The 23,776-nt window shown below is 30.8% G+C and overlaps 1 protein-coding gene across 1 annotated transcript; it reads left to right on the forward strand.

Moving 5' to 3' along the window:
* Nucleotides 1–1,545: 1,545 nt before the first annotated feature.
* LOC107454673 (cathepsin L-like peptidase) lies at nucleotides 1,546–21,365 on the forward strand. The gene is made up of 9 exons (XM_016071946.5): nucleotides 1,546–1,685; nucleotides 4,496–4,608; nucleotides 7,079–7,228; nucleotides 10,015–10,164; nucleotides 12,015–12,138; nucleotides 16,091–16,191; nucleotides 18,240–18,397; nucleotides 19,064–19,180; nucleotides 21,151–21,365. The coding sequence occupies exons 2-9, from the start codon at nucleotides 4,504–4,506 to the stop codon at nucleotides 21,248–21,250; spliced, it is 1,005 nt and encodes a 334-aa protein (XP_015927432.2). The 5' UTR covers nucleotides 1,546–1,685; nucleotides 4,496–4,503; the 3' UTR covers nucleotides 21,251–21,365.
* Nucleotides 21,366–23,776: the final 2,411 nt, after the last annotated feature.

Raw genomic sequence — 23,776 nt, forward strand, 5'->3', positions numbered from 1 at the left:
GGGATAAATAATACTTTGTGAATCATATTTTTTATTTATTTAAATGATTAAAAATATCTTACATTCATTACCTCAGTTTCGTTTCAATGCTTACCACAAAGATAGGTCACGATAGAATATTTTATTTAAGATGAATATTGAACGTAAATACCTTGCAAATACTGATTTTTTGATTTCTATTTGAATTAAGTTAATGACTAAACAGTAAATATAGCTATTTCATTTTATTTTATAACCGTCGTGATGAAAAGCCGACCCAATTGTTAGAGTTTATGACAACCAATGTTCCATTCCGTAGCCTTGCAATTTTGAACTCAATCCAAAAGACAAGGGGACTCCTGGATCAAGTAGTGGAAGAAATTTTCTTTTGTGCAGGACTTTTTGGTGGAACTAGCCCACACCTGCGTAACATGGAGAAGAAAACCACGAAAACCTCCCCCAGTAAGCCTGTCAGCAAGGGGACTTTAACCTATGATTTGTCTAAAACTGAGGATATTTTTGAGTCAGCACAGTGGCCAGTGCAAATCAGGTGCGAAATTCGTATCGGCCTGCCATCGCTGGGATTTGAACCCGGTTCAACTGATTGGGAGGCGAGCTCTCTAACCCCTGAGCCCCCATGGTTGTAAATATATTTATTTAATGTAATTCTATAGTTTTAAAACAATGAACAATTGAAAAATGTTTTTTTTTTTTTTTTTTTTTTTTTTTTTTTTTTTTTTTAAAGTTAAAAGATAAGTGGTACACTAGACGCCGAAAATAATAAACCGTAATTTTTCTGACTCAAAATTTGAAATAAGGTGCCCTCTTAGGCTTTATTTGTCTCTATCTACTTAAATAACTCAACGAATTTCGAATTAGTAGCAAACACATGAATGAATAAATTCTTAAAAACTTTCCGCTTCATACAGGTAGAAAAAAATTGAAAAAAAATGCATAATTTTGAATGAAGAATTATTTTAATTTAATAAGTAATTATAAAATTACTCGTTAATGTACGAATCAATAAGTAAAGCTAAAATCAATAAAAAGACTTTATACTATTTATTATATCTTTTTTCAAAATCTAAATAAATATAAACAATATTATTTTCATATGTAATATTAACACTTTATTGACTATTTTTCGAAATAAATTGATTTTTTTAAATGATTTAATGGGTTGTTATGAAATGATACAATTAAATGTACGATTTATTATAAACACTTCCTTTAAAATTGAAGAAATTATATTAAAAGGTTTGTAATTTAATGAGAAGACTTCAAGAGAAACAGGAAGTTGTAGTTAAGACAACTTGTGACACATGCACTTAAATTTTCTTATAATCAGTAACATACTTTGATAAAACTAACTTTCTCACCACCAATCTTCCACATTAGCAATCACATGATTCTTTGTGTTCAAAATATTTCTGAAAACTTGAATGACGACCAGCGAAATACACCTTGTTTGTTGATTTTCTTTTATCTACTGACCAACACGTAAATAAGAATAGAATAAGATAAGAGGGAATTCACATGGCTTTAAACTAGCAAAAACTCAAACTTAATCACGAGACCTGATAATAATGTGTCAGATGAAACTGAAAATTTCCCGCTCTAACTAGTGATTGCACTATAAATACCATTACTAAATCATACCCATTTTTAGAACTTTCCTCATTTCTTTGGATAAGTAAGCTAGAAAGGTAAGCTAATACCTTTATGTGTTTAGTTATATAGCATTGTTTTTAGGTAGATTCGAAGGTAGAAAATAACTTCTGTAGCTCTAAATAAGTATATAATATTTATTTAGGACTTTAGATGTCTATTAAGATATTTAATTTTAACTCTGAAATATATTGTATTAAAATTGCTACATAGAAAGTAGTTTAAGTAATTACTTTGATAACTAAATAAATGCATAATATTTTTTTAGAGTTTAGATATTTATTTAGGTATTTGCTTTTAACTCTAAAATATATTTTATTAAAATTACTAAATGGAAAATAATTTAAATAATTACTTAGTTAACGAATTTTTTTGTAAATAGTTTTCATTTTCATTTCATAGTTGTTTTTTTTCTCGGAGATTCATATAATTATTTCTCTGCATATTTTCCAGCATTACCAAGAAATTATAATTTGATTTAATTAAAAACCATAATAAATTTTTTGTATTACAGTGCACGCCTTATGCGTTAATTTTTTCAACTATCTTTACTGTTTATAATATATATTGCTTATTGCTCAAATCTAAAAGCAAAGTAATAAGTTTTAAATTCTTTCATAACTTTTTTGCTTTGCATGAAGGAAAACAGATTTGTTTGTCTGGATAAATTATTAATTCAACCAATTTCCTAAATTTAAATTTTCCCAATTTATTTGTATATGGCTGCAATGAGAGAACTCTTGCTTAGATAGTATGAAATTAAATTAAACGAATTTCGATTAAGCTCTAATACCCTTGTTTTTAAAGATAAAATTTATGTTTGAACCATACGACAGTCTTTTTAGTCTTCTACGTCTTTTTAGCTCTTTATCTCTAAACACGTTTTGAACATATACATCTTGGAAATAAACCATGCGATAACTCATTAAATAAATGTTTTAAATTTTACAAACAAATTAAAAATTTTTATTAAACTGTGCAATGCATATATTTGTGCAGTATCTTTTCCTGAATTTCATTCATTTTTATTTGAAACCACACTAAAATAAACAAATTTACATAATTGTTATTATTTGCATAAAATTTTTGCACTTTTAATTAAAGTTTTTATAACAAATCTGCTTCCTCCCTACTTCAAAATTAGAAAGACATTATTCTTAAGCTGTAATACATTATTATCATGTTTTAATTTTCAATGCTATTTATGAATTGAAACAAAAAATTCAAATCTCAAAATTTTGTCTCCAAAGATTTTCAGATATCTAAAACAATGATTTTTTTATCTCTTTAAAATGTTTGTACGTTAAATGAGCACCTCGAAATACGTGTTTACGAAAATGGACGCAGTTCATACGTGTTTTAGAAAATTGACACAGCTCAAAATCTGTGTTTAAGAAAATGGGCACAGCTGGAAATGCATGTTTATAAAATGGACATAGCATTTGATCTCGTTTTTTAAATTTACTTAATAGCTATTGTTTTTTGTTAAAGAATAAGCTTATGAATTGTAAAATCGTAGTATTATATCGTCCAGCTGAATGAATCACTTAATACTTTTCTCAAGAAACACGCACCTACGTTATCCTCGTCATCTTCGTTCAGAGTGTTCCACAGTCACAAAAGCAAAGAAAATAACTTTTAAAGTGTTATCGTTTGCATTTTTCGAGCGAAAATCATACATGATTTTAAATTCATGAAAAATTCGTTTCGTTTTTTGTTTTCGTTTTAAATTCGTTTTTTGTTAAAGAATAAGCTTATGAATTGTAAAATCGTAGTATTATATCGTCCAGCTGAATGAATCACTTAATACTTTTCTCAAGAAACACGCACCTACGTTATCCTCGTCATCTTCGTTCAGAGTGTTCCACAGTCACAAAAGCAAAGGAAATAACTTTTAAAGTGTTATCGTTTGCATTTTTCGAGCGAAAATCATACATGATTTTAAATTCATGAAAAAGAAATTAAGAATATTAATTAATAATTTATCACGAATTTTTAATTTTCATGCGTGAAAAAGCTCTTTAAAAATTTCTATAATAAAAATAATTTTTAAAAAAATACTGAAATCTATTGCTTGTGAAGTAAAAGGCAAAATGAATTTTAAATATATTTTTTCCACCTCACAAATAAAGGTAAAGGCTATTTAACTTCCAATTTATTTTTTGTGATCTTTCGAACTCTACCCATTCATAAGTTTAAATTTAAAATGTATGGTAATTATTTATTATTACAACATAAAATAATGAAGTACGGACTTTTTATCGATCTAGAAAAAATACATTTTTAATTCTTTGTTTCAAAATTAGAAAATTAATTCATTTTTGATTTTTCTTTGCTAAAGTAATCGGTGTTTTTACCTTCCAAGTGAATTTTTCTGGGGTAGTGAAACTATGCATAATAATTATTTAATTATTTCTTAAAAAAATAAGTTATTAATAATTCTAAATTAATATTAAGAAACTGTAATGAAATAAATATAATTAATGAATATAATAAATGAATACAAATAATGAATAAACAAATTACAAAATCTTTAAAACTTTTAATGAAAAAAATTTAATGTTATTTCCAAATTGTTTGCTCTTTACTAAACTTTTTTATGTTCAGGTAAAGTTAAAAGCATTACAGTTAATTTTTATACAACATGAGAATATCAAATAAATAATTTACAAACAATTAGTTTCAGCAATTCGTATGAGGAAAATCTGTTTATTTGGTTTAACTGAATTAAATACTTAAGTTTAAGTTTAAGTCTAAGTTAAGTTAAGTTTGGTTTGTGCACTACGTTAGGAGGTTCAATATTTTGTGATTTCTAAGAATTTTCAAAGTTCCACTTTCTATCTTGCAGTTTATATCATGAAGCTCATCATATTATTTCTGATGTTTGCTGCAGCAGCATGTGGTCCAACAGTTTATTCACCCTTTGATTCTGAACTTAATGAATTTTGGGAAGCTTTTAAGGTACATAGAAGTTCATTTAATCTTTAACACTAATATATGAAAGAGTTTAATTAATTACTTAATAATAAATTAGCACTGGTCGAATTAAAAGTTATGAAAACCGATTAATTTAATTATCAGAGATTATAATTCGGTTGAAATATTATCCATATCTTGATTCAAATTTTTCATAAGAAGGATGATAAATTTGGCCAAGTACAAGTATAACAATGATGTGTCTGGTAAAAGCGTGAACTAGCTTACAAGAACAAATTAAACGTGCTATATGAATCTAAAGTCTGATATAAACTTTTAAAAGTAAATATTTGTTTATTTGGTTACGCTGTCTTTTAATATTCATTTACTTAGTTACCCCGTCTTTTAGCTCTTGAATAGCGCCATTAAGCTAAATCACTTTTTCTAAATTATTTTTCGTTGTCTTACAATGAATTGCTTACTGTTTTAGATCTGAGTATTATTTTAACTTAAGGAAATTCATAACAGTTGAAGTTCGTTTCGTTTTCACGAAAAATCTTTCACAAATAAAATTCATTGACTCGCATGATGTATAATAGCAAATAAGTGCACAGTTTGATTTCCTAATTTAAATTTGATTGGCTAAACAAGTTGCTAATTAATTTATTATCCATCAAACGAATTGCCATTGAGATAATTAGCCTATTTTTATATATGTTGGCATATGTTGTACAGAACATTTTAATTACAAAGTCACGAATACCATACGAAAATGTGAGATACAAAAATTTATTTTCCTCTCACTTGAGAAATCTGAGTTTATGCTTGCATATTGTCTTGATTTTTGATTTGACTATTATAAAGCTCGGAATACTAAAAATTCTAGTTATTTAAAAATATTAACCAACTGATCACTGGAGGTGGCTAATTATTTACAAAATAGTCATCTTAAAAAATTGAAATCATTTTCTCGCCTCATTGGTTTTATAGAAATAAAATGAATCAATACGTTCGCTAATCAGTTTATGAAGTTCACTGTTTTATTTCTTACATTCGAAGTGCAGTGCAATCACGAACTCATTCTTAACTTAATTTGCCTACTAATTAATTTTCGAAAACTTTTACTGTAGTAAGAAATAAATTTACTATTGAATGCGAAAAGGAATTTATTAAATTAATAACATGGAAATAAGCAGTTGTGCAGCACTAATAATGGACTAAAGGGAGCTTTTAAGAAAAAGAAAAGTGAATTTAGTATAAAATCAAAGCAATAATACGTTATAACAATAAGTAGGATGCCAAACATTTAAAAAAGTTTTTTTTTTTTTCAAATGTATTAAATACATGAATACAAACATTTTTTCAACTTCATTAGATTTCTCGATTTGATTTTTGAAAAAACATTTTAATGATAATACTCCAGTATTTGAAAATATGGTTAAACATTGAAATTAGCAAACCTCAATTACTTGTTGTCCGCATGTAAGATGAACAAAGTCTATTTGATGGTCTACTGCTGTTTATGCAAAATTTAGCATATACACTAATGAAACTATGTTATATGAAATATAACTTAATGAAATATGTTTTAATAAAATTATTATTATATGTAATATACTATGTATGATATATTTTATGTAATAATTATACTTTTAAATATTAGGGGGACCGGAAAGTAATGTCGCTTCAGACCATTAAATACGTGTTAGTCTTAAAAACCAATTCATTTTTTTTTATCCATTTCGATTCATTTTCGATGCGACATTAAAAAGTTGCTGCTGACGAGGGTGAATACATTATTGATCAAAAATAAAATCTTGATAACAAATATCAAATGCACCGAAAAGACATTAGTTTCTGTTCCCCCTAATATAATTTGACTAATATATACGAAGAAAAAATAGAAGTAAAATTACCGTACTGCATGATAATGGCACTTTTAGTGAAACAAAAACCATAATTCTGGTTAATAAAATCAAAATATACTGCATTTAAGCCATTAATTTCTGTGATTTTTTCGCTCATATGGTAACGGTTTACAGAAAATTTCTAGTTTTCAAAAATATAGTTTTCATTACCACGTATTTGGTAAAAAATACAAACCTGAAAAGTAAATTCAATCTAAAAAATGATTTTTATCCCCTACCATAAAATATCATGATAAAATTGTCGAATTTTAACAACATTTACCAAATAAGAACACATATTATAAAGCGATATTTTATTGCTAATTTTATCAAAAAAATTACTAAAGCGCTTCGTGGAAAATTACTGAGCTTTTTGGTGTTCCGATACCAAAAGAAACACGGTAAGTTTTACCATATTCTGCCAGCTTTGATAACACTTTTTTTTTTCTCTCTTCTACGTGGGGGCCGCGAAAAGCCACAAACCCGCTTCACTGGTCGGCTGGCCACCTGCGGTGAATAAACACTTTTTTCTCAGTATACATAAACTATAAGTTTGCTTAATACTGATGCCTCTTAGAAAATAATAATAATTTTTTTTCTGCTTCTAGCTAATTTTCAATAAATCATATAACTTGAAAGAAGAGTTATCTAGACGACTTATTTGGGAACAAAAAATAGCAGATATTGTTCGACATAATCTTCACGCAGATTTAGGTATTCACTCTTACAGGCGTGGAATCAACAAATTAACAGATTTGGTGAGTCAATATCATATGTATCTGTATAAAAAGATGTGTAAATGCATTTCATTTCTCTGTTTCAAATATATTATAGGCATTGTAAAAAATTAAGGATCAAATTACAGCATAAAATACCGGTACTTTTTGGTCATAATCCGTAAAATCCATATTACCGTAAAATCCATTCTGCCGTAAAATATTATACCGTAATTAATAATTAAAATGATTCAGTGATTTTACGGCACTTATTACTGTAAAAATTACGATATATCAGATTTTTTGTTGCTTAACATGTTCAGGTACAATTAGATTTTACAGTAAAAAGTACCGGAGTCCTGAATGCCGATACTTTTTATCGTAATTTGATCTGGAATTTTTTACAGTTCGCCTTTATCAGAAAACAGCATCGATTGAATAGTGTCATAAAATTTTCTATTTGCCAGTGATTACGAGAAAATTTAAAGTTATCAGTCAAAAAGAGGGGGGAATTAAGAATAATCATTTTTAATTGTAATTGAAGTGGGCGAGAAAGGATAACAGAAAAAGAAGAAGAAATGTTATGTAGCAATAAATTATTGCTGTATTACATTTTTTACTGAAATTTCAAATGCATAGTTCAGTTTATTTTAATTTGTTTTTACTTCAGGGTCCAAATATATAATATTTCGCATGTTTGAAATTAATTACAGAAACTTTTAACACGAATGTAAAAATCTGTACTATTTTTTTTACGATTTTAGTCGTTTTTACCATGATTATATATGATTTTGGGTGAACGTAGTGGATCAAGTGGAGAAAAAATATTTACAATAATAATTACAAAGGTTAATTTCTTGTTATGGAAAAATAGCTTGTTCATATAAAATTAAAAGTCTATTATATAGGATACTATTGATAGACGCACTATATACTAATAAACAACATAGTACGATCCTGAAGATTTAGAATTAAACTTAAATATGAAGAAATATTTATCATTGTTTTTAAGTCAAATTTGTTTCAGTTATTGTATAATCTCTTAAGGTATTGTATTGTATCTCTTAAATGTATAATAAATAATGAAATTTAAAAGTTCATTTAAAATATTAAAAAAAAATTAGATAACTGAAAATAAATTAAAGATTTATTTAATATTTGAACAACCTGATATTAATTTTAAGAGGATTATTTTTCTTTAGTTTCGAGCACAACGCAAAAAAAACGCAGCTTAAGGTGCAATTACCTCAAGATAATGATTTGAAATATTTAATTGGCAATAAATTTATAGTTAAAAATTTAAACTATACTTTTCTATTTGAGAAACTGTAAACAGCTTTTGATGAAAATCCAATGTTTTTCATAAAACTACAAAAACATTCATACCTTAATTTTGCATTTGTTAAAACTATGGTCTTTTCTAATGTCAAAAACATGTCTAATGTCTAATGTATAAAACTTAACATCAACATTTCAATTAAAATACCAAAAATTCGGAAGTTTATATAAATTCTTGCTTTTCTGCGTCAAAAATTACGATCAAATAACTCGATTCCCTTTAATTCTTAACAGTCGCAAATAATTGTGCAAAAATTATTAAGCAAAAATAAAAGAAAAATTCTTAAAGTATTAATTCGATTACTTCCTTCTCTATATCTTTATTTTCTTCGTTTCGATTAAACTTAATGAATTATTATATTTTTAAATTACGCCAATTCCTTCCAGTAGTATTTATGCAATCTGTAAATGCTTGAAATTTAGTTTTAAGAGTGAAAAAGCAAAAAAGACTTTATACTTATGTAATCATCGTATTCGTAAGTAAAAGCAGAATCAGTTTCATAAAAAAAAAATTCCTTTATGATATTTGTTGAATCGAATAACTTTTAGTGGAGTAAATAACTGTTCATTTTTGCACAAAACATCTTCTTTTTCTCTTAGATAGACAAATCTTCCGTCGTGACGCACTAGATTATGTAACCAGACATACTCTGTTCATAACTGTGTATCGGCTAAGCTTGATTGCACAATGCTATGATTCAACTGGAATGACATTGAGGCTCAATTTAGCACCTTGTGAAGGTAGCAGTTAATTTGCACGATGTTAGTGTTTAATGTGCATATTACAGTTTGAACTTGGAATGATTCCCCCCCCCCTAAGATGTATGAATTACCCTTCTACATTTTAAAAAAGGGTTTCTTAAAATTGAGCAAAAATGCGTCCAAATAGCTCCGAAACAAATATAGCCGAACATGAAAATTCCGTGTATTTACGATTGAGTGTAGGGAACAACTTGAAACAAATTGAAACAACTCTGGGAATCCGTCTTCACTTGTGGAAAAAAAAATGCCAGCTTAGTAGGAAAGAATTGATTACCGATCAGAAGGCATTCTTTATTCGTAAAATAACTTTGAAATGAAGGTAAATACAGATTATCCTATTAGACCTACAGCATGTCTAGTTAGATTTTCTTTAGAAAATTTGATCGTTATAGTCGAATAAGGTTTGAACTTTGTCACATTTTAAGATAATGTGTCACTTTTTCATGTTCTGTCATTATTGAGACTATTCAAATTTTGGGCTAGCCAGTTTACTGAATAATGAGTATTAAAATTCAACTGCTATTTTCTTCTGAGTAGCTCAGCTCAATTTTGAGAAATTCTTTTTTAAAGTGTACTAATACAATTAAAATCAAACTCACAGAAATAAAAAATAAAATTATATTCTCTTTTTGTGAAATAGAAAATTTTTGTTTTAAAACTTGAGGAGGTTTCCATCTTCAAGAAGTTAAGTTAGTATCCTCAATGTTTTTTCTTCTATGTACTTTCAGAAACCAGAAGAGTATAAAAGTCTGAATGGCTATCGAGGTCAAAGTAATTCCATCGGGAATGCAACTACCTGGTTATCGCCCATGAACGTAAACATTCCTGAAAGTATAGACTGGAGAGCAAAAGGATATGTCACCGAAGTTAAAGATCAGGTACAAAGAAGTTTTATGCATTACTAATCAACAAAAGTGCTACTCTTAACCTTTTAGTGCAGAACTTTTATTAAACATATTTCTCATATTTCACATTTTCACTTATTTTTTTACCTAAATTAATAAAAAATTATTGTTATTAATTTAGGTCAAAAAATAAGTGAAAATTTTATATGTAGCATTTTAATAATTTATGGCTATGAAAGACCCGTGTCTTTTTCTGCGTTTAAGGTAAAATATTCCAAACACGGTTTACTTTCAAACAATAATTTTTTCCAATTTTGAATTATTTAAATTTAAGAGAGACAGTTATTTATTACTGAAATTTCTTTTTTTACAAATTCAATTATTGATAAATTTTTGAATATGAATGAAAATGATTTCAAACTACATTTTTTGGATTTTATGTTTTAGTACAAATATATATTCAGTAATCTATCAGATTTTTTCTTAGTATTCATTAGAACGTTTTTTTGTAATAAAAAGTATCAAAATATATATTAGCTTGTAATTCCAGTGTTAAAAAAATATCTAAAAAAAGACATCCATGTCCCTTTTACGTCAAAGGGTTAAGTTAGCACACTTTTATATAAACAGTATTTTGATGTTCAGAATTTTTTTTTAATGATTTTTGATTTATCAATAAAACACAGATCCCTTCTTACTAATGCTCCCCAAAATAAAAAATAAAAAATCTAACCAATAACAAGTGAAAGTCTGTTATAATGACAATTCAAAATAATGAATGGAATGGACGTAATATCGAGTTCGTCGTTATATAGAAATACAAATTTTTAAAGTTAAAATAACAGTATAGAAAACTGAAAGGGAAATGTAGTACAATAGCTTTAGATGTCATTGACAACTTTTAATCCTGTTTTCAGCAGTTAACTGGCATCTGGTACGATAGCAAACTGGGAACTCTGCCCAGAAGCTGGAATGCACGACGCGAACGGGGCAAAATTTCTTAACTGTTTCGAATGATTGTTTATGCTTGCCTCATAGGTAGGGTAATCTCAGAAGCAAAGCAAGGGTTTTAACCGATACAGTTACGTAACGAGCTCTGCTTTGTGTGTGTTTGAGGAAGTAGAAAAACTTCGTGCTTTTAGTAGAATGCTTCAGAAACTGTTTTTGCTTATATCCAAAGCAAAAAAGAGTCCTTCCAGAGGACGGTTTACGCTTTGGCTTTTTGATCTTTTGACAGTTATTTTGGCTGCTTCACAAAAAATAAATTTTGACTAGTTGTCCATTGGTAGATATGTGATCAACAAAAAGGATTTTTTAAAGTGTACGGCAGATCATCTAAATATAGCAGAATAAATTTTCTTTCCTAAGGAGGAGAATAACTCCCCATCGGTCCCCATTTGCTCCTTAACATAAAAAAATTAAGTAAGTCGGAAGGAAATGAGATGAAATGACGATCACTTCCACCTCAGAATATTGATACTAGAAATCAAAAAAATATCTCCCATTTTGCTGTTTAGTATTTTTCACATAAACAACAGAAAAAGTATTTTCCTTAAAAAAAAGTGTCGAAATAACAAAAGACTAGTAATTTTTTTAAATTGTGATAAGCATACACATGTTTTGCCTCTTTAATAATAGCAATTTGACGGTTACTTAAAAACTTATTGTAAATATCGGAGTTCACGTATTGTGCCATAGACACGACATCGAGCTTTCACTATATTTTTTTATCGTTGTTTCTTGTTAAACCAAAAGTTTACTATTAACTGCAATCAATTAATCGCAAATATGTTATGTTATTTATTTATTTCATAGCTGTAAATCATCGAATGACAAAAATTCATCAAACTAAGCATTTTTACTGTACTTTTTTTATTACGTAGGAACAATGCGGCTCTTGCTGGGCATTCTCAACAACTGGATCTTTAGAAGGGCAACATTTCAAAAAAACTGGAAAACTCGTTTCACTAAGTGAACAAAATCTTGTCGATTGCTCACATGACGAAGGTAAGAGGCTCCGAAGTCTTATGCGTATTATGTTTAACTTCGTTTATGTTTCTACTTGCGTATTATGTTTAACTTTGAACCAATTACTCTGAAAATGTAGGCAAGCATTGGTACTACAAGAGAATGGCACTACCTCACAAGTTTTTGGAAAAAGCAAATGAATAGTTAATTTTTCACTTCCTGGTAAAACACAAATCATTTCATCAGCAGTTTGACAAAAGTTTAAAGCATCCAGCGCTTTGTAAATTCATTTTAAAATATCTCCCTGTCTTTGATATTTGACTTTCTATTTTTCTATGTAAATAAATTACGTCATTTAAATGTATTTCATGTTAATTAATTTAGAATATACTACACGCAATAATAGAAAATTTTCACTAAACATTATTAACAACCATTAATTTTTTAACTATGAAAAAAGAAATAAGAGATTAAATCTTTTTTTTATATATATTTAATGAAAAGATTAATTCATTGCATCTGAATTTATCACCACATTTCTAATCGTTTTTGTCATTTGACTTTTTCATTACAAATCATGGGAGTCGCCCAAATGAAACGCGGCGTTAGCGTCAAAATTTAAAATGATAGAAGCGCAATTTAATGCTATAAAGGAAGGCAAAAGGACCGCTCCGCACAGTGCCTATGTCACATGAGAGTATTTAAAATGAATGTAAGGGTAAACTAAGAAGGAAGCGCCCTGAACATTAAAAACCGAAAGTAGAACGAATTTCAGCGGCAAGAGGAGAGTTCACCATTACTTTACTCAGGTCAGACAAAGTGTTACCCAAATGTCTCCCTAATTTCCTCTAATTATATCATCAACAGCAGGCAATGATATCATAAGAAATCATGGCGTTTTCTTGTCCTGGATCTTTTTCAGAGAAGATATTGATGTACGTCCTTGGCAGAGATGTTTGCATTATTTGTTTGAATCCATTTTTTCTAGACAATGTTTTCCTTTAATATCAAATATTTGACTATAGATGTCTTAACGGCGCTCAACTCGTACCACTAAAATTCATACTAATCTATACGTTTTACTCGTGACGTATCACCTTAGCGCTACTTTACATTCACTTTAAATGCCTTCTATCTAGCATGATGGTGAATCAGTTCAACGCAAACTCCAATGCACTCCTTTTATATTAATTTATAATCCCGAAGGGTATAGCTGCTATCACTATCATATTTCTATATCATATTGCCTGAACTATCATGCTCCTCCACTTTTGAGTTTGGTAATCTCTATACAGTGAAACCCCGATTTTACGTTTCTCAGGGGACTAGGTAAAAAAAAACGTAAAATCCGGGAAAACGTAAAATACGGGAAATACTTAGATAGCAAAAAATCATACACTGGTTATCATAAATTAAGGAAAAATCACAAAAATAGCGATAACTCTTTCAAAAGTAAGCCAAACCGTGCAAAATTTGCATATGTTGTCCACTAAGAGTAGCTGAGTAAAATTGCAATATGCAAATTAGTGGCGCTGCACTCGGCTTACGTCATCTGCCTGGAGCATAAAAGTCCAAGTTTGAGAGAAAGCACACAAATTTTACTGTGATTGCGACATTGAAAATCTGAGATAGCCAATTCGTAATAATGACCTCTAGGCATCATTTGCCTGAAGAACTACGATGGAGAGCCATCGGGAGACTAGAGGCAGGGCAGAGTCAATCAGAAGTGGCCAGATGGCTAAATGTGAGTCCATCTGTGGTTCATAGACTTTGGAGGCAATTTCAAACCACAGATTCGGCATCTAGGAGGTTCAGTCAAGGACGGCCAACTGTTACGACCAGTGCCGATGACCGATATTTGACATTAAGTGCACGCAGGAATAGAACCGCTACTCCGACACATCTTAGATCCTCTCTTGCTGCAGCCACCGGAAGGTTGATGTCAACGTCAACTGTGCGCAGAAGGCTCCACGAAGGTGGTCTGTATGCGAGACGACCAGCCATTTGCGTGCCGCTCACATCACGCCATAGGAGAGACCGTTTGCAGTGGGCCCGACAACATGTCCACTGGACGTCAGATCAATGGAGGCCTGTTCTCTTTACGGATGAGTCCAGGTTTAGTCTAGAAAGTGACAGTAGACGTTATTTGATATGGAGAGAACCTGGGACCCGTTATCATCCATCAAACATCCGTGAAAGAGATGCATACGGAAGAGGCAGTGTCTGTGTTTGGGGAGGCATATCCTTAGGAGGGCGCACATACCTCCATGTCTTTCCAAGGGGAACCGTGAATGCTCAGGTTTATCGAGACAACATCCTTGATGCTTATGTGCGCCCATATGCCGGGGCAATTGGTGATTGCTTCCTGTTACAGGACGATAATGCAAGACCACACAGAGCTCGCATTGTTGATGATTATCTTCAACAGGAAACAATTACTCGCATGGAGTGGCCAGCTCGATCCCCGGACTTGAATCCTATCGAGCACGTTTGGGATGCTCTAGGGAGGCGTGTATCTGCCATCAATCCGCCCCCTCAGACCCTTGCCACGCTTGCAACTGCTTTACAAGAGCAATGGCTCTCACTTCCTATTGAACTGATAGACCGCATAATTGAAAGCATCACACATCGCTGTTTGTGCTGTATTGCTTCTAGAGGCAATCATATTCCATATTAAAGGTACTTTTTCTATTGCAAACCGATACTTCCAATTTGTTTATTTTATACATGTGCTAATTTCTATACTACTATTAATGTCTGATAATTTCTTTTTATGTTGTTTAATACCTTACTATGTGTTGTATATTGTGGGTAAGTTTCATAAAATTCCATGTGTAATTTCTTGAGTTATCGCGATTTTTGTGAATTTTCCTTAATTTATGATAACCAGTGTATAATGATAATGGAAAAATAAAACAAACGAAAGGTAGTAAAGATGACTCTTTCAAAGGGTACTATTAAAATCTATATTTTACGAAAAGAATATTAGTATTTAAGGAAAAAAACATACCAGTTCAAGATCACTTTTACAATTTTTGCTAAGAATCATGTAATTTAGGTGCAAAATAGTGCGTAATAGTAGATTGTTTTTTAGACATTGAGTTCAAAGTAAATGCCTCATCTTCCAGGACTGAAATCTTTTGCAAATTTTTTTCCTGGTCTTTGTATGATAGAAAATAGTCTTTCACTATTAGCAAACTTCTCAATGCTGTGTTGAAAGAAGGAACGGGCTGTGCTTCTGTTCCTTCTTGTTCATCTTCATCGGCGGATGAAAAGTCCATAACATAATACGGATGGAGCAGTGGTACTCTCAGCTTCGCATGTTGCTAAGTTTTCTCGAATGTACTCGTCGAAGTCATAGCTAACTGTTTCATTGTCATTCTCCGGGTCTAGTCTATCTAATCCTGCATCTGCTAACGGTTCATTAGAAGCTACGATTCCGCTTTCTTCAAAACAGTGGAAAATGCACTTTTGTGTAACGCTTCTCCAAGCAGCAGAAATAAAATGCATAGCCTCCAGAACACTTAACTTTGGTTTGCAGGCGTCATTTAGGTTTCCGTTCTCTAGTTCAGCTACAGCTTTCCGGACAAGTTGCTTTCTGTAAAAAACCTTAAATATTGCTTATTAAAACGTTTTTTTATTTTTTTTCTTTCAACAAAAAACGTAAAATGCGGGAAATTCCGTAAATTAGAAACTTACAATCCGGGTAAAATTAACATTGGAGGTATACGGAAAAACTGGTTCCTGACGAAAAAAACGTAAAATGCGGGAAAAACGTAAATTCGGGGGACGTAAAATCGAGGTTTCACTGTATTTAAAATCAAAGAACTAGTATGTGTTACTACGTACTAGTATATGTGTATGCAATAAGTTAATAATAATTAAGACTATTACGAAATAATATAGTGATTAATAGTAGTGTCTACCATCAGGTTAGAGTTATTTCAATACATTTTGAAATATGTTTTCTTATATCTATTTAATATCTTAGGAAACTACGGCTGCAATGGCGGTTGGATGGATCAAGGATTCCAATATGTTAAAGTAAATCATGGTATTGACACTGAAAAATCTTACCCATATGAAGCTGCAGTATGTATCACATTATTTGCTATTTTGTTTTTCGAAGAATGATATTTCACTTTTTTCGTTAAAAAAATATCTTTAAAACATTATCAATTAACAAAACTTTTTAATATTCAAAGTGATATTTTATTGTCCATTAATATCACATTAATTATTTGAAATCATCAATGTTTGTGGTTTTTGAATACACACACAGTCCCTGACTAAATTATTAGACGAACTATAAGATTCTATGAGAAAATTTAATTATCAGGTGATACTATACAGCTTTATTGCTTTTATGCGGCTGAAGCCGGTTTGCATTTGTTTCCGTTCGTATATCAATTAATTAACACTGTAATGCATTATGTTACAAATAAATACAAATAGGAAGTATATTATATAAATATAGAATATTTATCATATCAGGTATTATATTAGTACATTATAATAATCAGACCAAATTATTAGACACACTGTAGTTTTTTTAATAATTACATCTTTTGCACGAGTTCGTATGCAAATACTTTTATATTTAAACATACATGTAATGGGTTATTGTTTAGAAGATTTTTTATATAGTTTGGTCTCATTTTATCCAATCGTCAAATTTACATTATATATCGTCTAATTTATCCAATTGATACACGAACGTAAACAAGTGCAAACCAGTTTCTGTCACGTAAAAACAATAAAGCTGTATAGTATCACTTGATAATTAAGATTTGACATAGAATTTTATAGTGGTAATAATTTGGTCAGGAACCGTATGTTTCTTCATTAGCATTAAAGGCTATTGCACTAGTATTTTATTAAAAATTATTAGCATAAATTATTGTTAGAAAGCACATTATTAAGGTTTATTTTTGCTGCAGATACCAGTTTAGTCTGGAGCATCAACTAAGCTCTTGCAAATTTTCAAAAAGGAATTCATTTTTTTTTATCCATTACAGTACACAATTAAAAAAGTTTTAAACAGTCAAAATGCAACGTCACTGGTTCAAATATAATATTATAAATAAGAAAAAAGATCTATAACTAGTTTTGAGATACAGCAATACATACCTTATATTCACTTCACGTAGTAATTATATTGCGTATTAATAAAATAATTCAAATCCTAGCGGGTAACACAATTTAACAAGACTTCTATTTATAACTCTAGTTAAAGTCAAAATATTTAGATTTTTTAATCTTAATATGTATACAACTTTAACCTCATTTCTAACAGGGATTTTAAATATATATTAAGGAGAGTGATTACAGAACACACTATGTGTGCGGAAATTGCCCCTTAAATCGTTAACAAATATTTCTCATTTGAAAGCAATGAGTAATTTAAAGCTTGCTATTGATAAACAAATATTGACTTCTTAGATTGCTGCAGTCATTAATAATTAATCTTTAATATTGCATTATACTTATATGCATTATTATTTTTTGGAAAAAATGCTTCTTGCAGTGGATTTCCGCCCTTGTGAACCTAGAGTTCAATGAAATAGCTGATTCCTTGGCTGAAAATGCCAGAGATCTCAATCAAAATACAATCCCAACCACGTTGGCAGATGCAAATGCTTTTGCAAAGTCAAGACACCTTTAACCCCTTTCACCCTTTTAAAGTCACCCTTCTTTCGTATTCACCCCTTTAAAAATCAAAGCCCACAATCAAATAACTAATCTTGACATCGATAGGAAGACAGCCACTACTCTCATCAGACTAAGAACAAAACATCATACAAACATGAAAATTTCTACAGATGGGACTAGAAAATATCAAAACTGTGGCAACTGTCTTAATGTGGAACTGACCATAACCACCTAGAGTAGGTGTTGAACTGACACCATATCATGTTTTTAACTGCCCTGCAGTCGCTGCAGGCCTTCACCTCTTAAACTACCCCACAGAAGAGGATTTGTATTCATTTAATGCCATAGAAATAACAGAAACTATTCAAGCACACCATGAAATATGATTCAATAGAGGATACGACACCAACCAACCAAAACTGTAATAAAGAAAGTTTAAAAATTTTTTGTTAATATGTTAATAAGATTATGTTTATTATTTTCCTTAGGAAAAGAATTGCCACTTCAGAAAAAGAGATATCGGCGCCACTTGCACTGGCTACGTAGATCTGCCTGAAGGAGATGAAGAAGCACTAAAGAAAGCTGTAGCCACTGTTGGTCCTATATCTGTTGCTATAAACTCTGCAGGAGACTTCGGCTCTTATTCGTAAGTGGTTTTCAATTTTTTTAAAAAAATCATCATAAATTTGATCAAATATAAGTTAAAATATTTAAATATTTATTTTTATTACTTTTAAAGATCATTTGAAATATTTATAAAATTAGCAAATAAAACTGAATAGATTTCATTTTTTTTTTCTGTTTGTTGTTTCGAATAACACTTGACATGTTAAACTTCCTAGACATTGGCGTTTTGAGGAATTACGTAAAAAACGGACCGGGGTCCGATTCTCTGATCACTGGGTTGACCACTGGCTTGTGACCACTGGGTTAACAGTGTAAATTATTCTTTCTACACTGATCAAATTTTCATGATCAAACAATAAAATCTAATGGTGAAATAATGAAATCAAAGTTTCCTTAATATCTAAAAGGGTAAAATCCTGCAAAATAGTGAAGCAATTCATTCTCTTCATTAACTGATAATCTAGAACAATTTTCATACATCAGCAACAACTTTTTTTCTCCGAAAAACACGGGGAAAAAGCCATATTTCAACTTTGAATTAAAATTTAATTTCTAATATTCTCCTTTATTTTATTGGTCGTCGCAGATATAGTACGAAAAATATAATAAATAACTTCCAATAACTTAATTTATGATCATACTGACAATACAGTATTTTATCATATGTTTTTATTTGTGTAAATAGGAGTGGAGTATATGATGTCACCTTCTGTCCAAACACAATAGCTGACCTCACTCATGGCGTCCTTGTTGTAGGTTATGGAACTGAAGGGGGAAAGGACTATTGGCTTGTGAAAAATAGGTGATTCATTATTGTAATAATAAGCCTTCTAATAATTACTCAGTAAAAACTAATTAAATTTTTAGTTCAAACAATGCAGAACTTTTTCAGTGTCCAATAAAAATGTAATGTAAAAAAAATTTAGATTACTATAGAAAGAATACGTCTATAATGAATATTATTTGCATACAATTTCTTAATAATGCCACATACTAGTCTTGTTAGCAAAAAAGTAAGTCAATGATTTTATTCATTCATATGTATATTTTCCCGAAAATCCATTTAACTGAAGAATAAAATATGAAGTATATGTTTTCAGTTACTGTTATGTAAAGACGATTTCAAATAAAGTAGAATATTGACAAAATAAAAATAATGAAATACTGTAGAAATTCTTTTCTAAGAATAAGTAAAAATTTACGTTGGAAAATTGACCAGGTAAATTATTTTTTATCGTGTCATTTTTCTTGCAACTTGAACTTTTGGTTTCACCTGTGTCAATAATGTTTTCTTCTTCACAAAAACAAGAAACCCATTTGAAGAAAGGCCGCATATTTAAAAAAAAATTGGCCGTATAAGCTTTTTTAAAAAATTGCTATCGAATTGATTAACTACGTTTTGAGAGATTGATCATATAAATGCTCATCAGTTGCATTTTGCATTTAAAATAAAGCATAAACATTATGAATACGTAAGCAATTAGAGGTTCAAAACCTTTCATTTTGAGTTTTCCAGGTCATTGCAATCTTTAATCAAATTATAAACGTAGATTAAATACGATGGGGATTTTTTTTATTTATTTATCTATGGGGACGTAGGTCAGTGACCGGTTTATTTCCAAGTTAAGTGGACAGTGAGGAGCAGGAAGCAGAGCCTGACTAAGGTAGGGGCATACGGGGCAGTTGCCCCGGGATCTACATCAAAGGGGGGCCCCAAATCGAATAGAAAGCTTATTTTAAGTTTCCTCTTTTAATGACCTTTTTTTTAAACAAAATATCAGTACAGTGTAAAATCCGTCTGTCTTATGTTAGCTTATCTTCATTAATCTATCGTCAATCTATATTTAGTAAATTCATGGCTGTCTAGGGAGGAATTCAGCTAAATTTTTGCTATTACGATGGACAAATTTAGCCAATCAAAAGGCTGTATTTTTACGTATCGCAAAATGCGATATGTTTACAAAAATACAGGCTCCTGATTGGCTTAACTGAGTCATCGCAATTGCGAAAATTTAGCTGAATTCCGCCCTAATGTCAGCAAGGATATGAATTTTACGCCGCTAGATGACAAAGTTAACAATCAGAAACTGCATTCAATACGATGGACATAGAATTGTCAGAAAATCAATAAAATGGGCAGAACGATATTTCGTCTTACCATTGGAGGGTATTGGAGACTTTATAGCTATTTTGGTTCCAGTCAATTTTGTTGTTATCTGTAATGAGGTGAAAAATTTAAATATCTCCATGAAGTTTATTTCTTCATTACTGAAGTAGAGAAGCAGAGGGGGCCCCCAAAGAAGTTTTTTCTCCGGTCCCCAATTAGGCTAAGTTGGGCCCTGGTAAGAAGAGAGGCACAATACCAATCGGGAGTAAGAAAAAAAGGACTCAATAGATATAATACCAGAGCGCATAGATACCCGAGACATAAGTTGAACTTCATATAATTTATCCCAAACATGTTGCAACGAAGCAAAACAGAGTCATATTCTTTTGCTAATAAAATAGTCTTAAATTTGACTACACTATGCTTTGAGGCAACTTGGATGAAAATGTGGGATTAATTTTAAACCTCATTAAAGTTAGAACAAACTTGTGTGATATAATTCAAAGTATCACTATTGCAGTTAAATGTTGAACCGATTATTATTAAAATATAATATACTGAAAAGCAATGCCAGAATCTAAGTTTTTTTTAATGTTTAATTGTATTAAGATTTGAAGAACTTGACTTATTAAAATATTAATAATATTTTTTTGTTCTTTTTACAGCTGGGGACCTTCTTGGGGTGAGAATGGATACATTAAAATGGCCAGAAACAAAAACAACCAATGTGGAATCGCAACAAAAGCTAGTTATCCATTAGTTTAAGATTTATTATGACTTTCTTTTCGTGTCGTTTGTACATAAATCATCTTTATGTCATTTCAATGCATTATGTTTTTATTTTTTGTTTTTAATAAAAATGAATTAAGTTTTTTTAATAGTTCTTGAGTTGCTATTCCGATTGTATTATTTACTACTTTACACATATGTATGCAACATGTAATCAACATTCCTGATATATATAATTTGATAATATACATTCCTGATCCTGTTGCCTAAATCGTACCATTTTTTGCATTTAAATCTTTATCAGTCACATATCACTGACCAATGCACTTAAAATGTCTCAATGATAAAATACCGACATTCAGCTACTTATACTTTTTTTTTTTGGTTAAAACATTTGTGCAGAAAGTACTGAAAATTGTTTTCTGAAGTTCTGAAATGGTTCAATTTAGGAAACCAGTTGCCTAACTCGTACCACCTGCTCCCTAAATTGTACCACCCTCAAAAATACTGAGTATTTATGATTAAGTGAATAGATAGATCATGTGTAACCCATAATAATCGTTTTATAGTATAATTAGATATGTAATACAAATTTTTTGAGCTGTTACAAGCAATGGCCCCTATCCCCCCCCCCAAGCTCTTGGGCAAATTCTAAATTCCCCCCTAAACTATTCATTTTATTTAGTGTAAAAATTCCCCCCAAGCTTTAATTGGGCGCATCAGGCGCCCACCTTCCCCCCTGGTGGGGGCCCCTGGTTACAAGTACAGTAATATTATTATAAGCCCATAAAATGTTAAGAGAGCGTGATATTACATGCTACAAAGGTCAAATGTGACTTTTACATGAGCTGCTTTTTAAGGCTGCATCTTTTTGTGAGTGATCATTCTTCGTTTAGTTTTTAGGAATGGAAAATTGTATGAAACCATCAACGTGGAAGGTACTGAGACAGATCGGTCTATCAAATCACATTGCTAACCAATAATTACTAGATGATTACTAGATCATCACTTAGATGTTTTTTCAACACTTTTCTTTCTTTAGAATAAGGAAAACAAATATCATCATAAGGATGTTACACCTCATTAAATTTACTGGAATAGTTTCGTTTCTTTCTTACTAATTCACGTATAGATTGAGGCTGTCTACTGCTAAAAAATCAATTGAATTGCTGATTGACACATCCGAATCGCAAATCTTTTAAAACATTGTTCTAAATGTTTCAGTCTTATTAATAAGTCTTCAGACTCATACTATTATAAGTCTCACTCACGAGATGAGAAATTTTGTAACTGGGTAAAAGTTCATTCATAGGTAGCTTTCTGTCATTTTTCGAAAGTTTGGATGATGTTGTTGTGGTAGTTGTAATTTATTTATGTCACACTAGAGCATCACAATAGGCTATTGGCGATGGCCAGGGAAGCATCACTAAGGATAATCAGAAGATATGCCATCACAGTTTTGATCCTTTGCTGAGAGAATTACACCCCTGCTTCGGTAGTCTGACAACCTGCGCGTGAAGTCGAGTACTTTACAGTGGAACGATTTAACGAGGACCACTACCTCACACCCTCGGTCTCATCGCAGGTTGCTCAAAGTGGTAATTCACACCCTCATACTTATCTCAGCTAATGATGCTTAACTTCGGTGATTTGCTGGGAACCGTGTCTTAACGATCAGCTCACTGACCAGTTCGGATGAAGTACATTGTACATTATGAATGACTTAAAACCATATATGGCAACGTTACTTTTAAAAAGTAACGTGTAAAAGTACAAGTATTTTTAAAAAAAGTAACGAGTAAAAAGTAAAAAGTTCTTATTTTAAAAAGTAACGAGTAAAATGTACAAGTAAAAGTACAAGTACTAAACAAAAAAAAAGTAACGATTTAAAAGTACCGTTCTAGGAAATCGAAAATTCAAAGTAACCTAAAATTTTATTGAATAATATTCTTATGTTCTTTAATGTTTTTGAAAAATTGCTGTTATTTATTTAATTATTTTTAATTTTGATGTTGTTGTTGTTGTTCATTTACGTCGCACTAGAGCTGCACAATGGGCTATTGGCGACGGTCTGGGAAACATCCCTGAGGATGATCCGAAGACACGCCATCACAATTTTAATCCTCTGCGGAAGGGATGGCATCCCCGCTTCAGTAGCCCGACGACCTGCACGCAAAGTCGAGCATTTTATGGTAGAACAGTTTAACGAGGACCAATACCGCACACCCTCGGTCCCTACGCAGACTGATCCAAGTGGTCACCCACCCGCACACTGACCGCTGCCAGTGATGCTTGACTTCGGTGATCTGGTGAGAACCGTGTCTTAACGATCAATCCGCTGCGGGACTTTTAATTTTGAGAGTTATGGATATTAATTTATTTTTAAACTAGGAGGTTTCGCCCCCTGCTCGCTGGCGCTCGTCAACCCCCGGAACTGCTTTCGCAGTCCTTTTCGGATTCGCAATCCAATGCTCGCTCATTGGATACGTTCTTAACGTCTAGCTTTTTTATACTTTTTTGAATACTGAAGTTCCGAAAACTTTTCACTGCAGAAAATTCTAA

The sequence above is a fragment of the Parasteatoda tepidariorum genome, chromosome 10, assembly GCF_982258835.1.
Source record: "Parasteatoda tepidariorum strain Cologne lab strain chromosome 10, Ptep-v5.0, whole genome shotgun sequence".
Lineage (NCBI taxonomy): Eukaryota > Metazoa > Arthropoda > Arachnida > Araneae > Theridiidae > Parasteatoda > Parasteatoda tepidariorum.